Source organism: Heloderma suspectum, chromosome 4 (assembly GCF_057233095.1).
Source record: "Heloderma suspectum isolate Gila_16-S chromosome 4, 16-S_ref, whole genome shotgun sequence".
Lineage (NCBI taxonomy): Eukaryota > Metazoa > Chordata > Lepidosauria > Squamata > Helodermatidae > Heloderma > Heloderma suspectum.
In genome coordinates, this window is record NC_139461.1 from 205,061,936 (window position 1) to 205,080,796 (window position 18,861).

Below are 18,861 nucleotides of genomic sequence, written 5' to 3' on the forward strand. Positions count from 1 at the left end.
AGCCAGAGATGCTATTCTGGCTGGGGGGTTATGGGAGTTGTAGTCCAACACATCTGGAGGGCACCAGGTTGGGGAAGGCTGCCATAGGCTTTCAGTGGACCTGACTTCACTTGGAGCCAAAACTTCAAATCTGAAAATCTGTTGTTTTTTGTCTTGGACCAATAACCTAAAGCCACAAAAACACTGTGAGAAACGGTGTTCCCTAAAATTTCTCTTGCAAAAAGTTAACACGTTACAGAAATATGGATGAAGAAGGGTCCATAGGTCAGTGGTGGAGCACAAGCTTTGCATGCAGAAGGTCCCGCGTTCAATTCCTGCCATCTCCAGGAAAAAGGATCAGGTAGCTGTATATGGGAAAGGCTCCTGTCTGCCTGAGACCCCAAAGCACCACTGCCAGTCACAGTAAACAGTACTGGACGAGAGGGTCACAGAGTCTGACCTGGTATAAGGTAGATTCCTAAGTACCTCTCAGGGCTCTTGTGAGGATATAACAACTTATATGCTGACCTGAGCTGCTTGGAGGTAATGTACCTTACGTGGGGCTGCCCTTGAAGATGGTTCAGAAACAGCAACTCATACACAGTGTGGCAGCTTTTGGGAGCTAAGTGCTCAAAATTGTATCACACTTATTCTGTATCATTTACATTGACCGCCTATTAGTTTCTGGGCCCAATTTAAGGTGGTTTTGCCTTTAAAAGCCTTAGATGGGTAGGGACCACATTATCTGAAGGATTATCTATACCTGTATGAGCCTGCCCAAGTATTAAGATCAGTGTTGGAGGCCCTACTCTCTGGCCCACCAGTGAGAGCCATCAGGCTGACAGGCACTAGGGACAAGGCTCTCTCAGTGGTGGCCCCACACTTTTGGAACTCCCTCTCAAGGGAGATATGTATGGCCTTATCACTGCTGGCTTTAAAAAATGCTGACAACACATTTATTCTGGTCTGCATTTGGTCCATAAAAAATCTTTAGCTACTGCTCTGTGTGTGTGTGTGTGTGTGTGTGTTTAAACTGTAACTATATTTTCATGTGTTTGTAATCTGAGGATAGGTTGTTCCAGATGTAGTAGATATGCCTTGCACTGGTTATCTGATTCGCTAAATAAGAGGCTGGAGCAACTATTTCTAATAAATAAGGTTGTTAACCATCATAAAGCCTGCCTGGTCCCCTGGCCTCTGCACATTTCTGCCAGCCTGTCACACAACATTAAATACAGCACCAGTTTTTAATAGCTCAATATCCGAGCATAACAGCTGTCCCTTACCAACAACAGCTGGGAACACATTAGTGACAAATCAGCTCTTCCTCAATTTCGATGCTTTCTTTGCCATTCTCCATAATTCTCTTTGTAATGACCTTTTTGCCATTCATGATCTTGCTGGTTGTTATGATAGACTTGAACCTGCCTTTCTTGCTGCTGTTCAGAGATACACTGGAAGAGCAGGAACAAGCCCCAGTAATCTCAGAGCCAAAGGAAGTGAACCCAGTTCCTGGAATAGGAGACACCCCCCTGATAGAGACAGAAAAGCTACTGTGGCTTCTGCTTCCAGGGAGCCTTTGTCGGACGCTGGAAATGTCATCAAGCAGATCATCAAAGATATTTAGTGAAAAAGAGTCCATTCCTTTGTGTCCATCCAGATGTGACCTGTGGAAACTGAGTTCGGTCTCAACATGCCGTTTTTCACGCCCCTTGTCTCCGTATCCACCATCAGGTCTGCCTCCACTTCTTCCACCTCCATGCCTTTCTTTTTCACGTGCATTCCCTTTGCTGGATCGGTCATAGGTGTCCCTCTTTTTGGCATCAGATAAGACCTCATATGCTTTAGAGATTTCTATGAATTTCTTCTTTGCTGCTTCCCTGTTTCCTGGATTTTTATCAGGATGCACCTTTAAGGCCAACTGTCGGTATGCCTTTTTAATGTTATCTGCAGATGCAGTTCTTTGTACTCCCAGAACCTCATAGTAATTCACCATCTTCTTCAAACAATGTTAGTAACAATACTTTATCTGCTATGGGCAAATATCTGAACAGTATCCCAATACGTCTTGGCACCTTGACAGTCTCACCATTGAAAGGAATAGTACATTTTTCAAAAGAAAACAGGCCTATGATAATATTGAATACTATATCCTTGTGAGCCGCACCATGGTTGGAGATGTGGTAAAATACGTAGGGTACTGACAAACTAGGGATGGGATGAGGGGAGATGCTGTTGATTTCTAAATGGCTCAAATGGTCCACTGTCAGGGAGAGATTGTGACATCACCATTATGCCGCTAACAGCTAGATTTCAGTCATTTGCATATTGCAATCCCACTGGTTAGTGGGGTGCGATGCTTGTCCTTTAGAATTAGATGACATTAGAGAATAACAGCAACATCAGGATGCACACAGCTGTATGGTATTTGAATTTTGGAAATTGGCACTGAAGGTTATACTTTATCCTATACACTTACAAAGCACAAGAGATGAAAAGATCTACATTGATTCATACACGCACTTAGCCCAGCTGCATTGCTGAGACACATGCTTTTTTTCAAAGACAGACATCATAGCAAAGCTGTACACATGAACCGTAAACACAGCATTCCAATAACTTACTGGGATAATTTTAATGAACAGAATATTTGCGGATAAATTTTAATCTAAATTAAAATGTTCATCTCCATAATATCCTTTTAGGTTGATGGGACATCTTTAGATGCATGTGATGCAGATGCTATCTGAAAGCACCATTTCAAGTATGAATGGCTCCTGCCTTTATACTTGGCTTCCTTCTGCTTCTATTTAGTAAAGTTTGACAGCTCTCGGTTTGCTGATTTGCACTTTCATTTTTAATGCGGAACTGTCCTTGCTTGTATATTCAGAATCCAATAGCATCTAGAGACTTAACTGAAAATTACACTCATTCACAATATAGTTTTTGTTATAAATATGTACTTATTTTTAAATAAATATCCTGAATTGCAGTAGGCTGTGTAGGGCCTCCTTTACCTGTACCTTTAGGAATATGGTTGCCACTGCCACCAAGTCTGTTCCCACTCAACTAGAGGAATGCATAGCCTTCCATCCACATTGTTTTTCTATGGCCATGATTACTATAACACAGGTATGGGGAACCTTTTTCAGCCCAAGGGATAAATTCCAATCTGGGAACGGTCTTGGGGACTGCATTCCATCTGTGGATGGGCCAAAGGCAAAGAGAGTGTGGTCAAAGGCAAAGTAGGAGGATCCAAATGTGATTATTACCAATTTTAAGCCTACTCAGAGGTATGCAGGCCAAGGCATCAGTATGTCTTCTTAGAAATAAGCAGGACTGAATCACTCAGCAGCACTTTTAAATAGCATCTCAAAAACCAAGTCTCTGTATGTCTACACAGAAGTAAGCATGAGTAGCATGTCCTTTCACAGGTAAGCAGAACAAGACTCTGCATGTCTATTCACGAGTAAGCAGGACAAGCCGCAGACATAAGCAGGAGTCAATCACTCTGCAGCTTCTTCCCAAGCCCCATCCCATCCCCCTCTGGGGAAAAGCTCTTATGTCTGATCAGCTGCTGGTTGAAGATGAGAGCTTTTCCCTGCCAGAAGAGGGGGCAAAGCCTTGGAAAGGACCCGGTGGGCTGGATGGGAAACCCCAGCGGCCTGTAGTCAGGGCATAGGCCAAAGGTTCCCCATCCCTATTTTATACACACCTTTCTGGCTTTTTAAAGATGTTACTGATGTATCACTGTTTTAAATTAAATTGTTCCTAAATTGTATTTTATTGTATAGTTTGAATGTTATGGTCGTACCTTTGTGAGCCACATTAGCAGGGCTTTATGGCCCAAAGGCAGTATAGAAACAAACCATAACACAGAGGTGGTAGCATCCATGCCTACAGCAGGGGTGGGCACCCTGGGCCCTTGGCCTAATTTCATGCAGCCCTCGGCCTAATTTCAAAAGCTCTCTGTCCTTCCCTGGCTGCCGACTGGGCAGGAAGGAAGAAGGAGAAAGCGATAAGAGGGTGGCAAAAAGAGAGAGAAAAGAGTGGCAGGAAGAGAAAAGGGGTGACCCACCCACTTTTGGCTCTGGCCTTGCCCATCGCTACCTTGGGCCCTGCCCACCACCGACATGTGGCCCCCAAGATTACCCGTGAGTGCGGTCCTCAATACAAAAAAGATTGCCCACCCCTTCTCTACAGGTTTGTGTAAAAGGGCCTTGTTTATGTGATCAGTTCAGACATGGTAAAACAGTAAAGACAACAGGAATTGCCATTCTTAATAGCTACGTCCAGTCTTCTGAGCCATGTCCAGTTCAAGCACACCACAACTTGTAAAACCAAAACTCCTGGGCTGAGCAAGCATTTGATGATTCCTCATAAAAGATACTGATTGGCATCCTCAACACAAGAGAAGGCATAAAGAGGTATTGATGTCAACATCTGCCATATGTCGGCAGTCAAGCGGTACAAGTACTTCTGAAGAGACTCAGTTCACAGCAACTCCACATCTGATGTCCACAGGAAGAGCTGCAAAACTCCAGACTGGGCAACAAGTGGTGGCTGGCTGCAGAATCCATTGTGTGTTGCAGCCCTTCAAAACAAACTAGTTCCTCTCAATTCCCAAGGTCACTGGGCATTGTGGAAATAAAGCTGTTGATCAGAATCCATCCTCAAAGTGGCCACACTGTGTCCAAAACAGTTATGTGACTCAAAACTTAAGAGGCCAGGAAGGCTTCTTTAAAAGCTGGTACTGATAAATGTGTAGTATAAAATAAGATTTAGGAAACAACTAGATTGTAAAGCTTCTCTGATCTGCTTCGTGAAAAAAACCCTGGGCAGGTGTTTTTTTAAGCTTTGCTTAAGCTTATTCATAGACACACAACCACTTTGGGGATGCAGCATTTTGCTGATTGCCTTTAGATAAACAGTTAACTCCACGACAACAGCCCCTCAACTCACTTCATCTTCTAACGTGTTCAAACAGTGAATCAGAGGTTGAAGTGAAATGAAAACAAGTCCCTAGCAGCTGGCAAAGTCAGGGACTTCTGACTGAAATCTCTTTTGGTCCCTAAGTCCGTGAAGGGCACCTTCATATATATATTACCTCCACTTTTCATGGCTGCATCCCACAGTGTTGAAGTGCCATTAAAAAGGCCAGGACCATATGCTTGAGGCCCACCCAATTATTGTCCAGCCATGAAGGGAGGGCTACAGTTGAATGGCTTGACCCATGCAGTTGATCCCCCTTCATGCTGGCCTTTTAAATGTTAGCTCCTGCACTGCTACAGTCATTTCTGAAGCATCCCAAAGGAAAAGAGACAAGAAACAAAAACCAGGGGCATGTGAATGACCTGAGAGAATCAGCAAACTGGATGGAGCAGCCTGGAACTCCTTGGGGCTCATCACACAAGGCTGTTTATTTCACAAGTTGCTGGAGTTTCTGTTTCCGCATTCTAAGTGAGATAAAGATCGGGTCTTCACACAGGCTGTTCTCCACAGCCTCGGGGTGGAGAGCGAGTAGCGAACCGGTGGGTCTCCCAAGGGATTCAAGGATCTCTCTCTCTCTCTGCAAAGCAGCACACGCAGGGGTGGTGGTAGTGGTGGCTTCATTGCTGTCAGTTGCTTATGTGGGGGGCTGCTGTTTTCTCCCTCTTCCTCCCCTGGCCAGGTCCACGCTTGCTTTGAGCCTCTCCTAGCCCAGCCAAGAAAACTCTCCTCCCAGCCCAGGTCAACAGGCAGATATGCTGAAGGTGTGGGGAGAAGAGCAATTGTGAGTTTCCCGCTCTTCTCAATGGCTTCTTCTTCCCAGCCTGTGGTTATAGTGGAACTGCACATAATGGCACACAGCCATTAAAGTGGATTTACATTTAAATAGTGGGTTATCTCAGGGTATTTTTTTAGCAGGATAAATATCAAATACAGCTGGATGTGCCCTGGAGGTTGACAGCGTCATGTAAATGACCAGCAAACTTCCATGAGTGACCAATCACAAGTGCACTATAAAAGCCTCATGTGAAGACAGCCCTTGTCTTTGTAAGGTTGCTATCACAGGACCACAATTCCAATTAGGACGACTAGATTCAAAACAGATGAGACTTATCTCTCTTTAAAAGCTGTCTTATTACCAGAAATTCCTGAAGCTGCCATCTTCCCTCATCTCTGCACTCATAACTACAGCTTCCTCAGCTCCATCACCGCTAGCACACACTGCTATGCAAAGTCAGCGCTCTACTAATGAGCTATGGAGTCTCCTCTAAAATATGGACATGTAACATGGGCATGTGGCATGCCCCCATCAAGCACTAGCTCCCCTAGGGGCGCTGTGATCTCATTTCAAGGCAACTACTTGATGCCATCTTAATGGTTGATCCTGCTGTGTTCTTCCAGCTGAGCTTCCTGAGCAGTAAAATCTGAAGGATGCTTAAAAAGAGCCCTTCAGTTAAGAAGGAGTATAGATGAGTAAATAAAGCCTGCTGCATTAAGCAGCTTTTCATTATACAACCACAGCAGCTAATCCCAATACAACAATTATGTAAATGCTACCATAGTTTGCAATTACACAAAGTCTAGCATCAGACCACCCACATCCCTACAACTTACTTCAGATGTACCCGAGCCAGCCTGTAAAGCAGGGGTGGGCAAATTGTAGCCCTCCAGATGTTCTGGCCGACAACTCCCATCATCTCTCACCATTGGCTATGCTAGCTAGGGCTGATGGGAGCTGTAGGCCAAACATCTGGAGAGAGACTAGTTGCCCACTCCTGGTGTAAAGGCATTGGTATGATTACTGCCATGGTCCTGGTAGTGGAGCTTAGGTGACTATTCTGTGCTTGACTTCTAAATGATCATATAATTCAACTAATTTTAGCTAATTCAATCCTAGGATATATTTGCCTCCAATGGTTCCTATTCAAAAGTCTCCCCAGGTTGAGAGCAAAAGGTAAAGATAGGTTGTCCAAACAGATTTACCTGCTCTTGAAAAGCATTAGCTTGTTCTTCAAATCCCACTGTTCTGAAATAATTCACCACATCTGTAACCGCCCAGTCAGCAGGATCAGGAGGTCTTCCATTCTCTACCAAGCTATGAAATTTTTAAAAATGCAGACAAAATGTTAATATGTGTGCATATGCATACCAGATGCTGTGTAGGTTACTTATAGTTCACTCAGGAAAAGAAAAAACACCACCAAGGGAGGAAGGCTAGTTCACTTGTGATCTTGATAACCTTTCTCCTCATGCATTCTAATTATCAAAATGGATTAGCTGAGCCATGAACCTTCAGTCCTGACTGTTTATAAGCCTATGATGAGCAAAACATATGAAATGGCTTATGTCTGTCCCTCACTGGTATTTGGGCAACAAATTGATCTCTCTATTATGCCTCCAACATGATGACTCCCAGGAAGCGGACTTGCTTGGTGGTGGTACCTCAGCTGTAGAATACCCTCCCCAGACAGGCTCCCCTGGAGCCTTTCCTGTGGTCTTTTGGGCACCAGGTGCAGCCTTCTTCATTTTCCCAGGCCTTTTAAAAACATTTGATTTTAAAGCGTTTGTGGTTTTAGGGTGCACCTTATGCAGGTGTGCATGTAGGGGCTTAAAGTGGGGAGGGGACTTGGTTGTGCACACAAGCCCTGCCCCAATGTCGCTGTGCACACCAGCTCCACTTGAGACATCCTCAAATTCAAGTAGAGCAGGTGCACACAGGGACATGGGGGGCACACCAACCCCCCCCCCGCACTTTAAGCCCTCACACGTTTTATCAAACACCTGTGTAAGCCTATTGCTATGAAGAATTAAGGCAGGGGACTGGATATACAGAAAGGCCTGCTGTGAACCTGAGAATCAAGGACACTCCAGCCAATCTCTTGAATGAGGTGAGGTTTGAATCAGGAGCTTCTTAACTTACTCTTAACTCCTATCTGGGCAGGAGGGATTATCTATCTATATCTATACTGAGAGAGAGAGAGAGAGAGAGAGAGAGAGAGAGAGAGAGAGAGAATGTTAGTTTTCAGACCTCTCAGCGAAGTGGCATGCTCAGCTTCTTACCCGCCCTCCAGACTTCAGAATGCAGTTGGTGGACTGCAGATTTGTAGAACACTGGTTGCAGGCTGCAGGTTTGAATGCTTCTCCACTTCACAACTTCCCTGACTGTGGAAAGCGAGCATGGCAGGAAAAAGGGTTCTAGCCCAGTCTTTTCCATTATGAGCTAGCTGTCTACATGCAAGGAGTTTCTTTTACATTGCAAGGGCTCTGGTAAGCCTAAGGCCAGATTCATTCTAAAGATAATCAAATCTCATTAAACAGAACTAGTCAGCTCTCCACCTGGCTCTGGAACAATGTACCTAAGATGAACCAAAATTATGACAGAATCTAGGAGGTTGTGGCTGCTCAGGTTTGGTATGTTTAACATAATTTGGAACAGCATAACAATATTGCTACCCAAACCTGTTGAGTCAGCTATTGCTTATCTCTGAAATGCACTCCTTTATGTTTAAATGGAGTACATTAGCAACCTATGCAGTGCAACAGGAATGCAATAGGTTTCTGTTTGTTCTGAACAGGGATGGGCAGCTCAGTATCAACCCATTCTCAACCTTGTTATTTTGCAGTGGGAACAGTATTTGGCAGGAAAACAACAAAACTAAAGCAGTCCTAGTTTATTACTTATTTGGGAATAATTATTCCTAAAGATATATCTCAAACAATTAGTTTAAATTTAAACAAGTTGATTAATGATATTTCACGAGATATAGATAGATGGGCATCTTTAAAGTTGAGTTTATGGGGTAAGGTGAATACACTTAAGATGAATACTACACCCCGAATTATTTATGTTATACGTGGGATCCCTATACTTATACCTGGCAAATATTTCCAAAAATGCAATGCTTTGTTTCGTAAATTCTTTTGGGGTTCCTCTCCACCAAAAATATATTTAAAAAGGATGCAAATTCCAATTAAAGAAGGCAGGTTCAGTTTTCCAGATCTAGCTATGTACCATCAGGCCTATTTGCTGACCTCTACTAAGTTTTGGCCTTTTCCACTCAAATTAGATTTTCCTCTGTGGTCAGTATTGAAATCTTTTTGTCTGGAGCCTCTCTTTAAATGGATGGCATTAGGTTCTCGGCATATTAAGGTAGACACAGCTCCTCCCACAATTTTGGCAGTTAAGGAAGTTTGGCATATAAATGTGCCAAATATTACTTGATAAGTATAACTGAGACTTGGTGGGATGACTCTCATGACTGGAATACAGCAATTGTCATGGCGGATAAATTCCTCCTACAGAAAATAGAGGTAGGAACTAGAGGATTGGCTATCCTTGACTTGATCTTAACCAACAGAGATGACTTAGTGGATAAAGTAGCAGTTACAGGAACTCTGGGGGAAAGCATGTTATACTTGAGTTCTTGGTTCTAAAGGAAGCACAAGCCGAGTGTAGCCAAATCCATACCCTGGATTTTAGGAAATCTGTTTTTCATAAACTCAGAACAATGATAAGTAAGGTCCCATGGCAAGCGACTCTAAGGAGAAAAGGAGTCCAAGATGGATGGGAGTTTTTAAAAAAGGAAATTCTCAAGGCACAATTACAAACAATTACAACAATTACAACAAGAAGAAAAGGTAGAAGACAACAAAAGAAGCCAATGTGGCTTCACAAAAAGCTAAGAGATGACCTGAAAACAAAAAATATACATATAGGAAGTGGAAAGAAAGCCAAGCACAAAGGAAGAGTACAGGCAGGTAGCACAGAATTGCAGGGATGGCATCAGGAAGGCTAAAGCTGAGAACGAGCTGAGGTTAGTGAGGGATGCTAAAAGCAACAAAAAGCTTTCTTCAGCTACATGCAAAGACAGAGGAAAGAAATGGTGGTTCAGCTATTAAATAAGGATGGCCAAATGATAACAGGTGACAAAGAAAAGGCAGAGGTGCTCAGTTCCTACTTTGGCTCAGTCTTCTCCCCAAAGAGGGTCTGTGAGCCCCCTGGCAAAGGCGAGGAACAGGCTGAAGGGGCAGGATTGCATCTTGTGATCGATAGGCATATGGTCAAGGAACACCTAATTACTTTGAATGAGTTCAAATCTCCAGGGCTAGATGAACTGCACCCTAGAGTAATAAAGGAACTGGCAGAAGAACTCTCAGAGCCACTTTGAGCAATTATGGAGGACGGGTGAAGTACCAAATAACTGGAGGAGGGCTAATGTTGTTCCTATCTTCAGTTCTGGGCCCAATGCTCTTCAACATTTTATTAATGACTTGGAGGAGGTGGTGCAGGGAATGCTGATCAAATTTGCAGATGACACAAAATTGGGTGGTATAGCTAATACCTTGGAAGACAGAAACAAAATTCAAAGTGATCTTGATAGACTGGAGCACTGGGCAGAAAACAACACAGTGAAATGTAATAGGAATAAATGCCAAGTTCTGCACCTAGAAAAAAGAAACTAAATGCACAGTTACAAGATGGGGGATACATGGCTCAACAACGCTACAAGCGAGAAGGATGTTGGAGTTGTTGTCGATCACAAGCTGAATATGAGCCAACAGTGTGATTTGGCTGCAAAAGCGGCTAATGCTATTTTGGGCTGCATTATTAGAAGCATAGCTTCCAATCCCGGGAAGTACTAGTTCCTCTCTACTCAGCACTGGTTAGGCCTCATCTGGAGTACTGTGTCCAATTCTGGGCACCACACTTTAAGAAGGATGCAGACAAGCTGGAGAGGGTTCAGAGGAGGGCAACAAAGATGATCAGGGGACTGGAAACAAAGCCCTATGAAGAGAGACTGCAAGAACTGGGCATGTTTAGCCTTGAGAAGAGAAGACTAAGGGGAGATAATGATAGCACTTTTCAAGTACTTGAAAGGTTGTCAGAGAGGAAGGCCAGGATCTCTTCTTGATCATCCCAGAATGCAGGACACAGAATAATGGGCTTAAGTTACAGAAAGCCAGATTCCAGCTGAACATCAGGAAAAAATTCCTGACTGTTAGAGCAATACGACAATGGAACCAATTCCCTAGGGAGGTAGTGGGCTCTCCCACACTGGAGGCATTGAAGATGAGGCTGGACATCTATCTGCTAGGGATGCTCTGACTTGGAGTCCTGCATTGGGCAGGGGGTTGGACTTGATGGTCTTGTAGGCCCCTTCCAACCCTACTATTCTATGATTCTATGTCACCTGAATTACAGTTTGATCCATTTTGCCATGCTAAATGGACTTTATGGGGAAATCCAGATTTAAGAATTGGCAAGAAAATGTTTTTATGGCAGACCTGACAGATAAGATGATCTTTACTTTAGATCAATTAGTGGGTTTTTGGTATTTTCAGCTTTGTGAGATCAATTTGATCTGTCGTCTTCAGTGGAATGGCAGTACTTGCAATTGAAACATTTGTTGGTATCTAGATCTAGGTATTTAGTGCCTCGGAGTCTCCTTCGCTATTGGAAACACTTAACACTCTCTCAGCCTCCGGAGTTGGAATGTAGCCATTTTTACTGTTCTTTTGAATTATTGTTTGGGCTTTAGCTGTTACGATTTCTAGGCAATATGTCAAAATAAATGTTTGCATATTTTTTTCTTTCTCCTCTTTTTTATGTTATGTTGTAATAAAGTGCATTTTTGTGGGTGTATACACATATAAATATATCTTTAGATATATTACTTAAAATATACAAATGATTTGTTCCTGTTTTTATCCTTTCCTTAAACTTCTTCCCCCCTTTTTATTAGTATTATTATTATTAATATCATTATGGGATTATTATTGTTGTTGTTCAGTCGTTAAGTTGTGTCCGACTCTTCGTGACCCCATGGACCATAGCATGCCAGGCCTTCCTGTCCTCCGCTCTCTCCCGAAGTGTGCTCAAGTTCATATTCATTCTATCCGTGATGCTATCTAGCCATCTCATCCTCTGCCGTCCCCTTCTCCTTTTGCCTTCAATCTTTCCCAGCATCAGGGTCTTTTCCAGGGAGTTTTCTCTTCGCATTAGGTGGCCAAAATATTTGAGCTTCAGCTTCAGTGTCTGTCCTTCCAATGAGCACTCAGGGTTGATTTCCTTTAGGACTGACTGATTGCAGTCCAGGGGACTCGTAAGAGTCTTCTCCAGCACCACAGTTCGAAGGCATCAATTCTTCTGTGCTCAGCCTTCCTTATAGTCCAGCTCTCACAGCCATACATTACTACTGGGAAAACCATAGCTTTGATTATACGAACCTTTGTCGGCAAGGTGATGTCTCTGCTTCTTACTATGCTGTCTAGGTTTGCCATAGCTTTCCTCTCAAAGATCAAGCGTCTTTTAATTTCATGGCTACAGTCACCGTCTGCGGTGATCTTGGAGCCCAAGAAAATAAAATCTGTCACTGCTTCCATTTCTTCCCCTTCTATATGCCAGGAATTATTATTATTATTATTCCTTGTTGGCTAAATCTTTAATGTTTATTAATATGTGTTAACTGAATGGTAATTTATGGCCAATGGAAATGGATTGTTTGCTTCTATTTCTGTGCTATAAGGCTATTTGGATATTTCGTTTGTTCTTATTGAAGTTTAATACAATTCTGTTTTTTCTTTTTTCTTTCTTTCTCTTCCTTCTTTTGCTATCCTCCCTTTTTTCTTTTGCTTAGAATACTGTAATGTCGGAAACTGAAGATTCTGATTATATTGTTGGTAGTGTTTATTTCATTTATAAAAATAAAATAAAAAATAGATTAACAAAAGGAAACACTTATTGAAGCTGATCAGATGTATTGACCTACGATACATATTTATAAATATTTATTATCAATGAATAAATATGACACAAGTGGTTTACAGTAGGAATGGAACAGGGAATTCGAACGTCCGATTTTGCTTAATCAATGAACTGCCGTTTTGGCATCTGTATCGGACATTTCAATGGATCTTCGGTTACACTTTATTCAGCAAAAGTTCTTGTTTTGGGTCTATTGGACGCCACAATGTCTTTTTAGTAAAGGCTTGTCAAATTTGGCTAATTGTTGGAGGTGTAATGCAGTCAATGCTTCTTTTAGTCATATGTTTTGGAAATGCCCAATGGCCGCCTCCTTTTGGAAGTTATTGTATGGATAAATTTTGTATTGGAAAGCTCTTTAAAATTTACTGATGTAAATGTTCTTTTAAACTACTTACCTGCTTCTTGGAATGTAACACATGGTCAGCATAAATGGATTTTTCGTGCCCCTTTGGTTGCTAAAAGACTGATACTACAATATTGGAAGGATAAAAGCTAACCGCCTATAACGCAATAGACTGGAGACTTAACAACACTAACAACATTTGAAAGAGTGGTATATAGGCGTAACTTGCAAAAGGACTTATATGCGGATATTTGGTCTGCTTTTACTGAAGTTTATATGTAACCTTTTTTCCTAGAATATTATAACATTAGAAACTGAGGATTTTGAACATGTTGTATTTTTATTTTTATTTTGTTCTTTTTTTAAGGTTTTGTAATGTTTTTAGTTCATTTTGTTTTGTAAAAATTCACAATAAAAGATTAATTAACTTTTGTAAAAATTCACAATAAAAGATTAATTAACTTATTTTTTTTAAGCAGTCCTCCACAAAATCTGATCTGCTGCATCTTCTTTTGCTGCTACAGCAGGAAGCTGGAAGAATGACCACAAAGGACCATATACCTCTTCATGCAGGATTCAGGAATGTGAAAATCCCATGGCACAGCTCCAGTCTCCAACAGATGCTAGCATAACCATACCACCGACTGCACCATTCTATAACCTACATTTTGTGGGTTGGTTGAGCATCAGGACACTAAACATAGAATTGATCGATGCAGATTACATGGGTGTGCTGAATATCAGTGTACTGGCAATGCTAAACTGGCTTGCATATTCATGCCTTTGCAGACAAAGCACATACATTTTAGCTATCAAACAACCTAATCCTAAACAAATTTAGGTGTGCTTAAGTACAATAATTTCAATAAGTCACGGTTCAACAACAACCCATTGTTTAACAACAACCCACACTCAACCCATGCTCAACCACTGAATGTGGGTTATTGTGTTGTCTGAACCCAGTCATTAACAATCAAGAAAGACAAAATTTAAAGCAGACTCTTAATTACTTTTCATACATGCATGAAATCTCTGTCTGTTTGTCTGTCTGTCTGTGTCTCTCACACACCCACACAGTTCATATCCTGCTGTATTATGTATTTGAGGAACCTCAAGTGAGAACCAACCAAATTGGGATGTGAGTGGTGTGGGAAGGGACCCACCGGCCTAGGGAGAGGAAACTCCATGTTATTTCCTATCTCTCGCCTTCCCATCAGAGGTCAGGGATCGTAGATAACATGGGGATTCCTCTTCTCCCAGGCCAGGGCCAGTGGCTTGGGGAGGGGTCCATGGAGGTTGTCCAAACCTCTGTGAACTGGATTAGGCACCTCTGCAGGCCAGTTAAAAAAAACAAAGCACAACTGTGGCATGGGGTGTGTGTGTCTTGTCCTAGCAGTTTAAAGGTATGATCCAACTTTTGGAAAAGGTACTCCAAACACGATCACAGTGCTGAGAATGGAATGTGAATAGCTGACTTTTCCTCAGGGCCTTATTATTGTTCTGTTGAAAAGGTTTATAATCACTGGTGGTGCTCAGCCCCAAAAGCACACTAAACTTTATACAAGACTATTGTTATGCTGGTCAGAATTAGGAACTAGACAATCTAATTGTGAATAAACCCATGAGTTGTTTCTCCTTCCCCCACACTTATTGTCAAAATGTTGTAGAAATAACAAATGGTTGGATCCAGACTTAGTCACACTTAGAGCAGATCCACTGAAATCAATGGGACAGGTCTGTGTCCAACCTGAAGTCTGGAAAACCCCAACTATGAAAGAAAAAGAGAAAAAATGACTATACCAAATCGGATTATCTCAAACCTAAGAATTGATGCTTTCGAACTGTGGTGCTGGAGAAGACTCTTACGAGTCCCCTGGACTGCAAGGAGGTCCAATCAGTCAATCCTAAAGGAAATCAACCCTGAGTGCTCATTGGAAGGACAGATACTGAAGCTGAAGCTCCAATATTTTGGCCACCTAATGCGAAGAGAAAACTCTCTGGAAAAGACCCTGATGCTGGGAAAGACTGAAGGCAAAAGGAGAAGGGGACGACAGAGGATGAGATGGCTAGATAGCATCACCGATGCAATGAATATGAACTTGAGCACACTCCGGGAGAGAGCGCAGGACAGGAAGGCCTGGCGTGCTATGGTCCATGGGGTCACGAAGAGTCGGACACGACTGAACAACAACAAAAATTCATTGCCACGAACAGTGACAAAGGCATAAATCTGTAGATTAACAGAAAGATTTACAAAACATGCACACAACCAAAACCCACAGTTTCTGCAGTCGTTAATTATGCTTCCCCACAGCTTAAAAAAGCCATTCTCAATTAGTACCCAACACTATATCATATGAGCCACAAGACCAAGTATTAAATCTAACTGCTCTAGTATTAAATCTAAACTGATTGCATTTCCCCCCCAGCAAACCTGATAGGAGGTGTGGTGGCTAACTGAAGGGGGTTTATAAGAGGGTACTTAAGAGTATAATATATGAGCTTTTATTGCATATTAGCCCATCATGTTGATCCATTTGGGATTACAAATGAATGAAGCTGGAGGAAGCGTGCCAAGATTGGTGGCTGGAGCCCAGAAACAATGTGCTGGAATTAAAAGATGCTGTTTCACCATCTTGTGGTAACGAGATGGAGCAAGAGGCTTTCATCTAGTGACTATGTACTTACTCATTGCAACATCGCCTGATCAACATAGTTCCTGAAAGACTAAGACAGAAAAATATGTGCATTTGAAAGCAATTGGCGGCCCAGGCATCAGGATCATAGCCAACCAAGAAAACAAAGGTTATGCCTATGCATTGTGCGTGATAGGTTGTACATCTATCTACCTACTTCCCTCCTGTGCTAGTATAATTTAAATCTTACCAGGATAAAGCTTTATCAGAACTAGAACACACAAACCAGCAAATAACAAGACACATGGTTAGATGCAGTAGGATTGCCAACATTTCACCCAGCCACCATAGCTGTACCTTTAACAGAAGCTTGATGTGCAGAAGTTGTGGAGGGTGGTGGTGACAGTGTTTATCTCCATGCTGTGAAAATCTTCAGTTGCTCATGTATAAAAGCATTCAAATGCTGTTGAAGGTACAAGCCCAGGCCAGGTCCCCCCCGCCCCCAGTGCAGTTGCCTCAGCAAAGGAGTTACATGCTGAAAAGGGGCAGCTCCTGACAACAGCCAAGCTGCTGCATTCTGCGCACATTCCAGCTTCCAAACCAGCCTTAAGGGCAGCCCCACATAAAGCGCATTGCAGTAATCCATTCTTGAGGTTACTAATTGTCAAGGGCTCCTTGGAGGCCTCTCTCAGTCTAATCCAGTAGCCGAGTCCAGACACAGACAAAGGGATTATTTTCAAAACTTTATTCCTCTTTTACAACTTAACAACTCTACTGTTAGCAACTAGATATGAGCAGCAGAGTACCTATGCCCTAAGTTGGAACAGTTGGTCCCTGTTTGAAAGGGAATCACTGGCAGACCCTGAACTTAAGAGCTAGGGAGAGTCCCTCCCCTTTTCCCTTGGATCCTCTGGGCGCAACCGTTGTTTGCGCGCCAACTGGGCACTACACCTCCTTTCTGCGCCCTCCATTTGGCGCCACTCCCTGCGTCGGCATCGCGCATCCAGCAAGTCTGCTTCCCGCGCTCTGTCACTCCCAGGACTGCTATCTAAGCTAGGAATGCCGGTGGGAGGAATCTCTGTCAGCTGTTGGCCCTGGGAAAGAGGAGCGTGCTCCTCTCCCAGGAGCGACTCCTCTTCCTCAGAATCAGAACTTCTCTGGGATTCTATGGGCTCAGTGTCCACCCTGTCACTAATGCCTGTACCACCATGGGCAATCTATCCCTGTCCAGGAGAGGCCGTAGCTGGTGAGCCAGCCAAAGCTGGTAAAAGCACTCTGAGCCTCCGCGGCCACTTGGGCCTCCAGTGACAATGATGGATTTAGGAGTATCCCCAGACCTTGAACCTGATCTTGCAGAGGGAGTGCAACACATCCAGAAAAGGCAATGAGCCTATCTCCCAGACTTGGGAACCACTTACCCATAGGGCTTCCATCTTGCCAGGACTCAGCTTCAGTTTATTAGCCCTCATCCAACACATTATGGAGTCTAGGCACTGATCCAGGACTTGCACAGCCTTTCCTGATTCAGATGTCACAGAGAGGTAGAACTGCATGTCATCAGCATACCGATGGCATTTAGCTCCAAATCCTCTGAAGACTGCTCCCAGAGGCTTCATATAGATGTTAAACAACATTGGGGACAAGATGGCACCCTGCGGCACCCCACAGCTAAATTGCCAAGGGGCTGAGGAATAGTCACCCAATGTTACTCTCTGAAATTGGCCCTGTAGGCAGGATCAGAACCACTGTAACACAATGCCTCCGATACCATACCACGGAGTCGATCCAGGAGGATACTATGGTTGATAGTATCAATAGCCGATGAGAGGTTGAGCAGAATTAACAGGGTTGCATTCCCGCTGTCCCTCTCTCGATAAAGGTCATCCAACAGGGTGACCAAGGCTGATTCAGTCCCATAAACCCAGACTGCAGTGGGTCTAGATAATTAGTATCCTCCAATAGTGCCTGCAGTTGCTCTGCCACAACCCTCTCAAGTACCTTCCCTAAGAAAGGGTGATTTGCAACTGGGCTTGCGTAATACTGTTGGGTCTAGAGTGGGCTTTTTCAGGAGTGGTCACACTACTGCCTCCTTAAGGACAGCAGGGACAAGCCCTTCCCAAAGGGAAGCCTTTATCACTCCCTGAACTCACCCAGTCATACCCCCTCAGCTAGCTTTTATGAGCCAGGAGGGGCAGGGATTGAGAGGGCATGTGGTCAGTCACATTGCAGCAAGCACCTTGTCCACACTATCAGGCCGCAGTAACTGGAACTGATCCCACAAAATCGGGCAGATGGTGGCATCAGACACCTCGACTGGAACTGAGCTAACAACAGTGTCAAGTTCGCTGCAGAGACAAGCGGTTTTGTCCTTAAAGTGCAATGAACAAAGGTCACAGCAGGTCTTTGACAGGGCCAAGGCCTCATTTCCTGGGGTGGGTGTTAACAGCCCCCAGACCACCCAGAAGAGTTCCATTGGACTTGCTTCATGTGTTGGGCCAATGACAAACTGAGACAGCCCCATGATGGTCATGAAGTCCCGAGCTAAAACTCCAGAGACAGCTTCAGCATGGAAGCTGAAGTCACCAAGAACCACCATCCTGGGTTCCTCAAACACCACACTCGAGGCTGCATCTGCCAGTTCAGTCAGGGAGGATGCTGGGCAGCAGGGTGGGCAGTACACCAGCAGCATCCCCAATCTGTCTCTATGGCCCAACAGCAGGTGCAGCCCCTCAAGGCCCGCTCCAAAGTGGGGTGGTTTCTTGGTGATGGAGATGGAGGTTCTATGAACCACAGTGACTCCCCCGACTCCTCTAACCTATGCTGGTGCTGCACCGAGGACCCAGGTGGGCAGAGCTGAGTCAAGTCAACCCCACCCAGCCCACCACCTAAGTCTCAGTAATACATGCCAGGTCAGCCTTCTCATCCATGATTAAATCTTATTGCAGTCTTATTGTGGACCGACCTGGTATTAAATAGCAGCACCACAAGACAGAAGGGCTCAGTGGATGTGGGTGGTGAGAGAGAGGAAGGCCAAAATTTGAGTTTTTCAAAACAACATCATGCTCTATGCATAATGGAAAAAAAGCATATTTATCAACCCTTTAACTCCAGGTGCAAGAGATTAGGCTGAAGAACTTATATATTCAAGA

The 18,861-nt window shown here is 43.6% G+C and overlaps 2 protein-coding genes across 2 annotated transcripts in view; both read right to left on the reverse strand.

Moving 5' to 3' along the window:
* The window catches only part of SAMD13 (sterile alpha motif domain containing 13), a 43,040-nt gene that overhangs the window by 4,711 nt on the left and 19,468 nt on the right, over positions 1-18,861 (reverse strand). Inside the window, exon 3 of the mRNA XM_084852110.1 lies at positions 6,952-7,063. Within this exon, the coding sequence (XP_084708236.1) occupies positions 6,952-7,063 (112 nt within the window). The remainder of the gene's footprint in view (positions 1-6,951; positions 7,064-18,861) is intronic.
* Positions 1,286-1,975, reverse strand: LOC146347998 (dnaJ homolog subfamily B member 6-like). The gene has a single exon (XM_084852109.1). The coding sequence runs from the start codon at positions 1,973-1,975 to the stop codon at positions 1,286-1,288; it is 690 nt and encodes a 229-aa protein (XP_084708235.1).

Bases quoted from the DNA above. Each gene is read 5' to 3' on its own strand.
- LOC146347998 (XM_084852109.1), bottom strand. From the start codon at position 1,975: ATGGTGAATTACTATGAGGTTCTGGGAGTACAAAGAACTGCATCTGCA.